At 34.8% G+C, this 13734-nt stretch overlaps 1 protein-coding gene across 1 annotated transcript in view; it reads left to right on the top strand.

Annotated features, from left to right (window-relative positions):
* The first annotated feature begins 1893 nt into the window (after positions 1-1893).
* The window catches only part of LOC149161078 (putative serine/threonine-protein kinase PBL7), a 95722-nt gene continuing 83881 nt past the window's right edge, over positions 1894-13734 (top strand). Inside the window, exon 1 of the mRNA XM_089436875.1 lies at positions 1894-2611. Within this exon, the coding sequence (XP_089293001.1) occupies positions 2032-2611 (580 nt within the window). The 5' untranslated portion in view covers positions 1894-2031. The remainder of the gene's footprint in view (positions 2612-13734) is intronic.

The raw sequence follows: 13734 nt of genomic DNA, 5'->3' as shown, positions 1-13734 counted from the left end.
GGTTTTATCTTAAGGTGGAATTAAAGCATTTTATTTATGGCTAGTATCAATTTATTTGGTGTTGTTGTTGTTATGATTCCTTAATTTTTTAATATAAATATTATTTTAATATTTTAAAAATTAACATTACATAATAACATCTCCCTCATACTGGGATGTAGAGGTGTGCAACAATTCTATTTTTTAAGAAGTAAAAGTTGGTATGAAATTAATCATCATCTTTGAATATATTATTTTTATTGAAAATAAAAATATGAAAATACAAATTAATAAAAAAATTTAAGAAGTAAAAGTCGATATGAAATTTATCATCATCTTTGAATATATTATTTTTATTGGAAATAAAAATATGAAAATACAAATTAATTAAGGCATAGTCTAACTTATAGACTAAATTGCATTTTTCAGCTGAATTCATCAAAATATGGCAAAACAATTTCAAGATTTTTTGTTATTTAAAATGCATTTTTGAATGCATAAATGAATTCAGCACCCTAAAAAACCCCTAAGGTATTCAAATTATGCAAATTAAACCATTTAAACTCAAAATTTTAAAAATCTCTATTAGATTTGGATTAAAATTAATAAAAAAAAAAAATTCCTCTATAAATTAGACTACACCATTAATTAATTATAAAAGATATAAAAATAGTGTGACTTGTGATTATATAATAATCTTATAAAAAAAATTATTGAAAATGAAATGAAATATAATGTTTAAAAAAATAGAAAATAATTTAGATTATGAAGAGTTACACTTAAAATTATTTATCTTCTTAACAAATTTTCTCATATTTACTGAGAATTCTCACCCACAATATAAATATAATTTTTCTCTTCCCTACCATCTACATATTTTTGTGAGGAAAAACTTATCTCACCCACTCTATTTTTGTCAGAAAAACATATCTCAGGGACATAAGAGTGGAATAAAGAGAAATATAAAAAATATAAATTTTCTCACGGACATAAGAGTGGAATAAAGAGAAATATAAAAAATATAAATTTTCTTTTACCTACCCTCTAGATATTTTTGTTAACCCAAAGTTAGAGAAAAACATATCTCACCGACATAAGAGTGGAATAAAGAGAAATATGAAAAATATAAATTTTCTCTTACCTACCCTCCAAATATTTTTGTTAGCCTACGGCTAGAGAAAAACATATCTCACGGACATAAGAGTGAAATAAAGGAAAATATGAAAAATATGAATTTTCTCTTACCTTCCCTCTAGATATATTTGTTAGCCCCCGGCTAGATAAAAACATATCTCACGGACATAAGAGTAGAATAAAAGAAAATATGAAAAATATAAATTTTCTCTTACCTACCCTCTAGATATTTTGTTAGCCCACGGCCAGAGAAAAACATATCTCACGGACATAAGAGTAGAATAAAGGGAAATATGAAAAATATAAATTCTGGCACGGTTCTGGCTCGTCTCCATGAATCTCGCTTATTATCCGAAACCTATGGCTATAACAAATTGTTAGTCCACGGCTGAGAAATTGTCTGAATAGTCAAAACCATCATTCTCGCTTATTATCCAAAACCTATGGCTATAACAAATTGTTAGTCCACGGCTGAGAAATTGTCTGAATAGTCAAAACCATCATTGTTAGCTCATGGCTATGGAAAAAACCATCACCATCATTGTTAGCCCACGGCTGAGAAATTGTCTGAATAGTCAAAACCATCATTGTTAGCTCATGGCTATGGAAAAAACCATCACCATCATTGTTAGCCCACGGCTGAGAAATTGTCTGAATAGTCAAAACCATCATTGTTAGCTCATGGCTATGGAAAAAACCATCACCATCATTGTTAGCCCACGGCTGAGAAATTGTCTGAATAGTCAAAACCATCATTGTTAGCTCATGGCTATGGAAAAAACCATCACCATCATTGTTAGCCCACGGCTGAGAAATTGTCTGAATAGTCCAAAGTAATCAGAATTTCGAGGAAAAAAACCATCATGGTTAGCCCACGGCTAGAAATAAAGCTACCGAGAGCCTCTCTTTCTGGTTACGATGCTCAGAATTGTGTTGTTCCTTTCGAGGATGGATTCTCGTACGATGCTCAGAATTGTGTTGTTCCTTTCGTTCACATCTGGCAAGGTTCTGGCTGGTGGCGGCAGTAACGTGCTGGTGGCGCCAGTGCTGCTGATTGCACTGGTGGCGGCAAAGCTGCTGATTTTAGGGACGGGCTGGTGGTACTGGCGGAAAGCTCGGCCGCCGCCGCGTATAGACGAAGAATCGAAGCATCGGCCGCCGCCGCCGCGTATAGACGAAGAATCGAAGCATCGGCCGCCGCCCCGTATAGACGAAGAATCGAAGCATCGGCCGCCGACGCGTATAGACGAAGCATCGTGGGTCACATATCCTGTGAGAGATCTGATTGTGGCCACCAAGAATTTCTCAGATTCAAATCTGGTTGGCGAGGGCGGCTTTGGACGTGTGTACCGTGCCGATTTCGGAGGGAATAGAATCGCCGCCGTCAAAAGACTACTGAAAGTTGATTCCACGCTCTTCGGCGAAGAGTTATCTATCCTTCTAAGGCTGCCACGTCATCCAAATCTCGTGAATCTACTCGGAATATGCTCAGACCCAGGTATGTTATTATTCCGTATCCAAGACATGTGTGCTACTTTAATGAGACTCTGAATGATACGAGACTTTGATAATAAAATTTCTAAGACAAAATTTCTCTCTTTATCATTTTTTAATTATTTAATATAATTTTATTATTATTTAAATTAAAAGAAAAAAATATTTTCTTTTGATTTTTCTTCTTTTTTAATTATTTGTTTTTCACCCCATAGACAAATATTTTTTTTTGTTAATTATTTGATTTTTTCTTTTTTCATCTGATTCTTGGTATTAAAAGCAGGGTTTTTCTTACTAGGGTTTCTTGTAGATTAAAAGACTCACTGAGACTTTTTTGTTGGGTTCTAGATCTAATCTTCTGCGGCTAGATCTAGATCTAGATCTAATCTTCTTTGCGACTGGGTTTTAGATCTAATCTTCTGCGGCTAAATCTATATCTAATCTTCTGTCTTATTTCTCTGCGGCTGGGTCTCGGCTTTCTACTGGCAAATATGGCTCTCAGTTTCGCAAAAATAGCTGCTGACTCAGTTCCGTCAACTTCTGGAGGGCAAGCTCTTGCCTGTATCGTAAGTGAAACCCCAGCTCCCACTGTCCAGGTGGTCCAGGTCTCACTCGATGAGGCTTTGAAGTTTTCCAAAAGTGCCATAATCTGTCAGTTCAATGGTTTTTGGCCACGGTTGACAGCTCTCCACAATTGGATTTCGGAGGTACGGAAGCTTGTCATTTCTAATGAAATTAATATCTACCCCTGTGCTAGGGGTTTCTTTATAGTAGATTTTGAAAATTATGAAAACAAACAATGTATTCTAAATTTTGGCCCTTGGTTTTGGGAAAACTCAGGCCTATTCATAAAGCCATGGAACCCATCGTTCGATCCCTCAACAACAGTGATAACCTCAGCACCAGTTTGGGTGAAATTGCCAAGCCTACCCTTGCATCTTTGGAATCTCTCCTCGCTAAAAGCCATTGGAAATGCAATTGGGAAATTTTACTATAGGTGCCCAGAAACAGAGGAATATGCCAGAACCACCTATGCACGCATCTGTGTGGAAATGGACTTCAGCGCCGGATTCACAGCTGAAATAAACATAATAAGTAAAGACTATGTGGAACCAGAAACTCGATTATGAAAGTGTCCTCTTCAGATGTCGATCCTGCTTTGAGACGGGCCATCTAGCCAAAAATTGCCCAAAAGCCTCCCAGAAAAATTCTGCTACAAAAAACCACCACAGATCTACATGGTGGGAAGGAGCACAAAAACAAGACTACACTGTCATCAAAGAAGAATACTTTAGAGAAAACTTTGAATCACAAGAAAGAAACAACTCTCAAGACAAGCAGGGAGAAAGCCCCGCCCAACAACAAAAAAGTGAACTCGACAACCCCTCAAGCATCAACAGTTATGAGGATTTGAATATCGCACAAAATAAATCTTCATTTAACAGCAAAGCAGATCTCCTAGACCAAACTTCTTCTCCGTCTATCTTCAAGAGGACGAACACAATAGATCGCGAAGCTAAGACACCAATGTCCCAAGAACCAGAAGAGATGAAGGAGATGCAAGATACATGAAGTTGGAAGACCGTAGAGAAAAAAAAAAGAAAGCTACAACATCAATCTTGCCAAGAAAGACGAGGAGCCAGACAATTAAAAACTAAGAAAATTATAGGTCCGATAGACCAATTTGGTCTCAGTGGACGTTAACCACTATCATCATCATCATCATCATCTTTTCTTGGACTAATAACTCTTGACAAAATGTCATCTCTCACAAAATCAACAATCACCAATCCTATCCCAGTTTCTATATTCTTGATAAGCATCACTTGGACCCTAGGCAAAGACCAATCTTGTCAAGCATCACTTGGGCCCTTAGGCAAAGGCCAATCTTGATAGACATCACTTGGGTCCTTATGCATCATTCTCTTCTCCTTTATCATGTGCGCACTGATTTCCTACCTCAGAGAATTCGGTCTCGTATCATTCACCCTCCTAACATCATAATTACTCAGATACAATCTAGTCCCAGACACATTCCACGGATAGACCATGACAGTTCTTCAATTTGGCCAAAGTTTATGAGTCCCACAGACCTCTTCTCATTTCTTGCAACATCTCTACTACTACTTGTAAACATGAGTTAATTCAATATGTGATCCGAATTGGATCCATGAAGATTCTTCACAGCATCATGACTGTATTAGATCAAGACAAAACTTCGAATTCAAAGAGCATAGAGTGATCAGAAGAACCTCTGAACAGTGGCAGTTGGCAGCCAGCGTGGAACGACGAGGACCTCGGTCAAAGCGCGCTGACCGAGGCCCATGGAGACCGCGTAGGAGGCGAAACTAGCACCTGGGAAGCCCGGATTGGGAAAAGGAGGCAATTCGCGCATCGCTGGGCAAAACCCCTCGAGAAGGAGAGGCCTCGAGTGCTCGGTCGCATGGAAGCTGGGAAAACCGTGGGAAAAAGCGCTAAAGGCTAAAGGCGGGACCCGCGCTCCAAAACCGGCGGTATTTATCGGGGGCACCCTTGGGCGGTAAGCAGATTTAGAGAAAAGCGAGTGATTCCACTCAGTGCCCGACGCGTGGCAGGCGGAGGAGAGAGAAAACCGCCGCTCATCGCGCGCTAACGGTCGAGCAAGTCAACCGCGCGAAATGAGCGAATGACGTCGGATCTAGGGGATCCAGATCTAACGGCTGAGAACGCGCCCAATGAAAGAACTGGATTTGACAGGGGATTAAGCCGCGATCTATAAGGAATTGAGGTCCGATTTGACCGCTGAGGTGGCGGATGAGTCATTTCCCGACGTAACCGAAGAACCGAACCGACGAGGAAAAGCTGGCACAGTTCGTTGGAAGACAAGTGGCCACTCCCTGTGAGCCGATGACCATGACGCCGAGACAGGGGATTCTAAGCGAACAACAGCAGGCGGTCCGATGGGAGGCAGAAGGGGAATCGAACAGTCATGAGATTGACTGGCTTTAAAGCCATGAACAGAGAACAGAAAGGACACCGAGAGAGGACGTCGAGAGGAAGAGCCAGAGGAAAGAAGACGAAGACAGAGAAGTGAAGAGACAGTGAAGCAAAGAGCAGAAAGACAGAGAGCCGAGCTGACCTGCAGCATAAGGCAACATCGAGCAATCCCTGAGAGGATCTGTCAAGACTGAGCACCACATTGGGCTCCTTCCATTAAAGACCAGAGAGGTCAAGAGCTGGTAAGGAAAAGAGTCTGTGCACTCTAGTGGCTTGGGGAATCCAAGAACCACCCTGCCAAGCAATTCTGTTCAGGAGACTCAAATTGAGCTCCTCATTGTAATTCTCTGCTTTAAAGACACAATAAAATAAGGCCACCACTGAGAGCTGGACTGGAGATGTAGCCCTGGAGGATAGGGTGAACTCCTTATTAATTTCTTGTGTTCTTGTATTTGCTTACTGTGTTTCTCTACTGTTTCCCATTTTCTAGTGTTTGTGTATTTTGCAATCTGATTGATCCGTTGCCTAAAATAACATAGACACACACCAGCACATGAGTCTATAATACCTTCATTCAATAATTAATTAACTGATGTCACTCAAGGGTGATTATCAAATCAATATATTTGTCAAAACACTCATTCCAACAATCTCCTTCAAAGACAAAAAAAAACCACCAATGGAAGTTAGAAAAAATCACCTGTGACCACACGCTGCAACTCACCCCACACCCCTTTCCCCTTCAATTGCTGCCACAATTTATTGGGAACATAATTCAACAAAGTTATTTATATATCAAAACATATTTAAGTTATTTATAACTCAAAATTTGGTGGTGGTAAGTAAGGAATTATTTTTTAAGTTTTTATACTCTATTTATTTGATTTTATAATTTATTTATTATACAAATTAAAGAAATATAATCTGTAAATATAGTATTTAAACCAAATATAGTGAATCTATGTTTGAATTTTTGTGTCTATCCTTTTATATGTAAAAGAACTGGAATAGCTACTCTATAAATTGAAATATTTAAGCTATTTAAAACTCAAAAATTGGTAGTAGGTGAGGGAAATCATTTTTAGTTTTCATAGCTAGGTTATTTTAGTTTACAACTTATCTATATATATATATATATATATATATATATATATATATATATATATATATTGTTTTGTATATTTTAATGGTCTTTTCATTAAAACATATTTAAAATAGTGTACTCAATTTTGTGTCTATTTTTTTTAGATTAAAAAAAAAATAAGCTATTTAGATTATTTGACTAGTATGACTTGTGAAATAGACTACAATAACATAAATATACGATGTAACACAAATATTTACTTAAGAGACCCATTTAAGAAAATCAACATTTAATGAAGGATTGTTCCTTTTGTTTTCTTATATTATGGAGATTATAATAGAAATTACAAAGTTTTCCAATCTTATTATGAAGTTATGACACATTATGGTCTTATAAATTCATCTACAATATGCTTATGTCTCTTTTCTCTTTTAGTAGCTTTTCCACACTCTACTCATACCATGGAACAATCATATCGTCCACGTGTTGTAAGTTGCGTCATTGTTGATATTTTTTGACACATAGTTTTCTCCTTTAGCAATTTTGTGGCACATTGTGGTTTAGCCCATGGTTTTGTAGTTCTAAATAAGGAACTACAACTATATTCTAGTCCAGGGTAAATGGATTGGTTGAGAGAGAGAGAGAGAGAGTATACATTGAAAAAATCTTTATGGTTTTCTTGGTTTGGGTTTCTGGGGTAAAATCTCTATGTTAATGTGTGCTTGTTATGGTTAAAACCTATATTTGTTTCCATAGGGTTTTAGCTTCAAGGGGATGTTTTTGTGGCTACTAGGTTTTGCTCAATCTTATACTAGACCCTGTCACAGTGGAAGATCTGTAGAATCAATTCTTGTAGTGAAAGGAAATGGTGAGTAGCTCAAAGATGGAGATCAATAAATTCAAGGGGCAAAGTTTTGAGTTGTGGAATCTCAAAATGGAAGATCTATTGGTGGAAAATATTTGTGGATTACAGTGAATCCAGACATTGCACCAACAACGATGTCTACAGAAGACTGGAACAAGTTGTATTGAAAGGTAAGAAACACAATATGGTTGTGTCTCTTAGATTTAGTATTACTAAATGTTTTAAGAGAAGTCATAACTAAGGCATTATGGAACAATTTAAGGACTTTGTATCAATCTAAGTCCCTGGTGAACAAATTGTTACTACATAAAAAAATTGTATAACCTGAGGATGGAAGACAAAGACTTGGTGGCAAAGCATTTAAATACATTCAACACTGTGGTAAGTCAACTATTATCTGTTGATATTCAAATTTCATATGAAGATAGTATATACATTTTTTGTGTTCTTTACTAGACTCGTGGAATAGTTTGGTAGGTAGTAATGCAAGTACTTTAAGTTTTGATGACATTGTCTCATCCCTGTTACTATAGGAGATGAGATGGAAAAATATGGAAGGTTAGAACACAAATTCTTGGTATATAAGAAGACGATTCCACAATATAAATAAAATAAAGTCGTCGGGTGGGATATCTAAATCTAGAGGAAGATCTAAATCTCTATGAAAATTCATAAATGTATGTTGAAGATGTGGAAAAGAAGGACATTACAAGAAATATTATTAATCCAAATTTAATGAGAAAGGGAAGGGATTTGATGATGCTCCAATTAGGAAGAAAAAAACCTCTCAGATGAAGGCGGCAATGTGTACTTAGCTTGTTCAGTACAGATGTAAATGATGAGGCATGGTTTGTCGACTCGACAACATCCTTTCGTATGACTCCTCATAGTGAGTGGTTTTGTGAATGAGAAAGATATGATGGTGATGATGTTTTACTAAGAGATGAATCAATTGTCGTAATTATAGGATGAAGAAAGGTCAAGCGGAAGCTCATGGGTGGAAGGATGGGTGCATACCCATAGGATGGTTTGAAGAACAATGCTATTGATGATGATAAAAGATTTTGGTATACTGTGTGTTATTCTTACTAGAATTCCCAACATTTCGGGTGAACACTTCAGCCATCTTTAGGGACATAAAGCTTTATGTCCCAAAATATGGGTGAAGTGTACACCCGAAATGTCGAGCATTCCAGTAAGAATAACACGCAACATACCAAAAGCTTTTATCATCATCAATTTCGTGACTGTGGAAATCTTCATGTAGCAATGTTATTGCTAAGAGGAGTTCGGATTGGGACTCTATATAAGTTGGTAAGAAACACTAATAGGGATGGGTGCAACAATTCCATTGTCCTTGATAGTGGAGCAAAAGAAGGAAAAAGTCTTATAATCTCTGGAGAAAAAAATATGTTGTGGCATCAAAGGCAGGGACATATTAGAGAGAAGGGCCTTCAAATACTACATGGAAATAGTACCATTTAAGGTATGTCTAATTTATCCCTGGATTTTGATTTATGTGAACATTGCTTATATGGGAAGCATAATTGGGTAAGATTCTCCACTAGTGCTACAAGATTAGGGGGAATATTACAATTTGTGCACAATGAATTGTTTGAACCTCTGTTAGTTCCATCACTGGGTAAATTTGTGTACTATGCGTAATTCATGGATGTTTTCTCGAAGAATACATAGACTATTTCATTAAGAACAAATCTAAAGTCTTTGACAAATTCAAAGAGTTTAAGGCTCTTGTGGAAAATCAAATAGAGAAAAGAATTAAGGTGTTGAGGACAAATAATGGTGAATAATTTTGTGGGAATAAATTCACAAAATTCTATAAGAAGTGTGGTATAGCAAGGCAAAAGACTCCTCCATCCACACCATAACAGAATGGTGTTGCAGAAAGGATGAATATGATGTTGATGGAGAAAAAAACCATTCTCGGTGGTATTGGGTTAAGACAAGAATTTTGGGCAGAGGCAGTGGATACTACATGTTACTTGGTGAATAGATCACCCTCACCAGGGGGCAGCGACCAACATTGTTACTGATCAAATGAGAAAATTACCTAGTACCATTTTTTTTGGGGTAGCAAAAAATCACTCGATTTTGAAAGATGGTGATTCAGAATACACCTCTTTTTTTGGAGCATATTTTTGACACTTTAATTTATTTTTTTTATGTATAAGTATGAACAATTTTTTTAAATGTTATTGATTTTCACGCTGGTTTTGAAAAGTGTTGATGCAACATCAACACATTTTTTAGAGGGCTTATTTTTTACACTTTAAATTTTTTTATGTATTAAGTGTGAACATTTTTTTTTTTGTTAGTGATTTTCATCTTGATTTTGAAAAGTGTTGATGAGCATCAACCTTTTTTGTTTAGAGGGCTTATTTTTTACACTTTAAATTTTCTAATGAATTAACTGTGGATAATTGTTTTTAAATGTTGGTGATTTTCATGTTGGTAATAAAATATAAAAATAAAAATGAAAAAAACATAACAAAAAAAATGAAATACAAAAATGAAAAAAATATGTTGTGGTATCAAAGACAGGGACATATTAGAGAGAAGGGCCTTCAAATACTACATGGTAATGGTACCATCTAAGGTATGTCTAATTTCTCCCTGGATTTTGATTTATGTGAACATTGCTTATCTGGGAAGCATAATTGTGTAAGATTCTCCACTAGTTCTACAAGATTAGGGGGAATATTACAATTTGTGCACAATGAATTGTTTGAACCTCTGTTAGTTCCATCACTGGGTAAATTTGTGTACTATGCGTAATTCATGGATGATTTCTCGAGGAATACATAGACTATTTCATTAAGAACAAATCTAAAGTCTTTGACAAATTCAAAGAGTTTAAGGCTCTTATGGAAAATCAAATAGAGAAAAGAATTAAGGTGTTGAGAACAAATAACGGTGAAGAATTTTGTGGGAATAAATTCACAAAATTCTATAAGAAGTGTAGTATAGCAAGGCAAAAGACTCCTCCATCCACACCTTAACAGAATGGCATTGCAGAAAGGATGAATATGATGTTGATGGAGAAAAAAAACCATTCTCGGTGGTGTTGGGTTAAGACAAGAATTTTGGGCAGAGGCAACGGATACTACATGTTACTTGGTAAATAGATCACCCTCACCAGGGGGCAGCGACCAACATAGTTACTGATCAAACGAGAAAATTACGTAGTACCCTTTTTTTTGGGGTAGCAAAAAATCACTCGATTTTGAAAAATGGCGATTCAGAATACACCTTTTTTTTGGAGCATTTTTTTGGCACTTTAAATTTTTTTATGTATAAGTATGAACAATTTTTTTAAATGTTATTGATTTTCAAGCCGATTTTGAAAAGTGTTGATGCAGCATCAACACATTTTTTTAGAAGACTTATTTTTTACACTTCAAATTTTTTTATGTATCAAGTGTGAACATTTTTTTTTTGTTAGTGATTTTCATCTTGATTTTGGAAAGTGTTGATGAGCATCAACCTTTTTTGTTTAGAGGGCTTATTTTTTACACTTTAAATTTTCTAATGAATTAACTGTGGATATTTTTTTTTAAATGTTGGTGATTTTCATGTTGGTAATAAAACATTAAAAAAAAAAAAACCAAAATTAACTTGTAAAAAAAAAAAAAAACGGAAAAAAATAAATAAATAAAAATGAAAAATTTCAAAAATATATATATAATTTAAAGAAAAACAAATCAAACCAAAAAAATAAATCTAAAACCATTTTTAAGTTAATAAAAACCTCATTAGAAAAAAAATAAAATAAAATAATTACCAAAAAAAATTGAGAAGAAAAAAATAATACTAATTATTATTATTAATTATTATAATACTAATTATTATATTAATAATAATAATAATTATTATTATTATTATTAATTACAATTAATATTAATAATAATTATCATATTAAATTAAAAAAAAAGTAACTAATTATTAAAATATTATAACTAATTAGTTAAAATTAAAATTAATATAAATTTTTAATTATGATAATGATCAACATAATAATAATTTACATTAATTTAAATCAATTAATTAACTCATCATTAAAAAGAGAGCCGACATTCATCTCAATTTTCTCTCCTCATTACTATATATTCTCTCAATTAAGCTCTTCTTCTATTAAGCATTCAAGTTGTCCTGATGATGGATCCCAGTTGGGATTTGAAACGTTGGCAGAAAATGGTTCTTATTGTGGATTCTCCGGTAACTAAGTCAAAAGAAATAAACCACAGAGGTCTTAAATCCAGAATAAAAAGTCAATTAAAATAAAATATTAAAAAAATATTTAAATTAAATAATTTTAAATAAACAAAATTAAAAATAAAAAATAAAATTTTCACAATTATTTTTTAAAACTAAATTATAAAAAAAAATTGTTAAAAAAATAAATAAAATCAAAACAGTGAAAATTAAAAAAATAACAATAAAATTAAAATTAAAATTAAAAGATATTTAAATTAAAAAAGAAAAAAGAAAAAAAACTCTGCCCCCTCTCCTCCCTCCGTCTGCCCCAACCCATTGCCTTGCCCACCCCCTCTCCACTTGCTCCCCACCTCCCTCGCTACCCATCCGTTACAGGCTCACCCTAGCCCCCCTCCCCTCTCCACTCCACGCCACCCCTCCCTCGCTCCCCACACCATTAAAGCATCAAACATTTTCTTTTGACTTCAACAATAACCCTAAGTAGGTTAAGGTTTCACACATAATCATTAACATACCCTTCAATTCGGGTTTTCACAAACTAACCTTTCTAGGGTTCCACAAGAGTAATCAAAGGTACGAGGACGGTAAATTTATCTAATGATGAATCATCCAAGCAAGAATCTTTATGATTCAAGAAAGCTAGACACAAAGATGTTAGTAATAGTTTATGAAGAATGAATATCATGAAAAGAGCACTTGTAGTTCAAAACATACCTCTTGTTTCTTAACAAACCTTGTAATTCCAATTCTTTGTCTTGTGAGGCCTTCTTCCTTGAGTATTTAGCAAGTTTTTCCTATTAACAAGGAAAATAAGAGTAGAAATGTGATTATTATTTAATGCAAACAAAATTGGATAAGTAAGGAAGACTAAGAATGAAAAAATAGTAATAAGATACTTATCTTTGGAGGTTGGTGAGGGCTCCCTCCATGCTTGAGGGATACCTATAACCTTAAGAACAAATAAAATTGTTTTTCCAAAATACGTTAAATCCACAAACACTAAAAATAAAAAATGAAATAACTAAAGCTTAGATCAAAGGACTTAGTAGTGTAAATCCTTTATATCCAGTTCTTCGGGCGTAATCTTCTTTGGAGATCCTTCTTCAGTAAAATCAGCTTTGCTTCTTTTCTTGTTCTTCATATTGTCAGGACAATCACTTCTATAGTGATCCATTTTATGGCATTGGTAGCATTTTATCTTGGACATATTAACCTTCCTTCTTGGCCCTCTTGACTTCTTGGAGTGTCCTTTCTTGTGAGAAGCAGAATATGCATTTCAAACCTTTTCTTATACATTTTTGGATACTAATGAGATTCTCATCTCTTCTTGGTTGCAAACATTCCACAATTTCTCAAAGGTATGAGCTTATTTCCAACTATTGAGACCTGAAGCAAAAGAACTCCAAGTAGGTGGTAATCCCAATAGTGCAGTGATTACTAACTCCTTTTCCGGTACAATTTCATCTATGGCTTGAAATTCATCTCTAATTCTAGATATCCTCACAAATAAAGAAGCCACAGTATCATGCTTTGCCATTTTTGTATTCCTTAGCTCATTCTTCAAACTTGCTACTTGACCGAGGTTCTTGATAGTGAATAATTTTGACAATGTTTCATACATTTCTTGAGCATGGTCTATATTGGAAATGTATGGGACAAGATTGCCCTTTATGCTTTCTATCATCAATGTCATGGCCAATATCTTTGACTCTCTATAATTCACCTTGTCTGCATCACTGGATTATTCACTAGGTTTCTTTACCTTTCCTTTGGCCAAATCCAAGACCTTGTTCTTTTCAAGAATGAGCTCAATTCTCTTCTTCCAAGATCTGTATTTTGATGCTCCTTCCAATTTTTTCTCACTCTTTATTTTGTTAGACATTGTCGTTGAAGGTAGTGAGCTTATTTTATTATTAGATCTCCTTACATGATCCCTTGATAAATCCTTTAGATTCCTTCCAGTAGA

Source organism: Pinus tabuliformis, chromosome 5_2 (assembly GCF_031772625.1).
Source record: "Pinus tabuliformis cultivar Carrire ecotype Pingquan chromosome 5_2, CPIR1, whole genome shotgun sequence".
NCBI classification, from domain to species: Eukaryota; Viridiplantae; Streptophyta; class Pinopsida; order Pinales; family Pinaceae; genus Pinus; species Pinus tabuliformis.
Note: the sequence above shows the minus strand (reverse complement) of the source record. Positions and strands in the feature narration are given on the sequence as shown.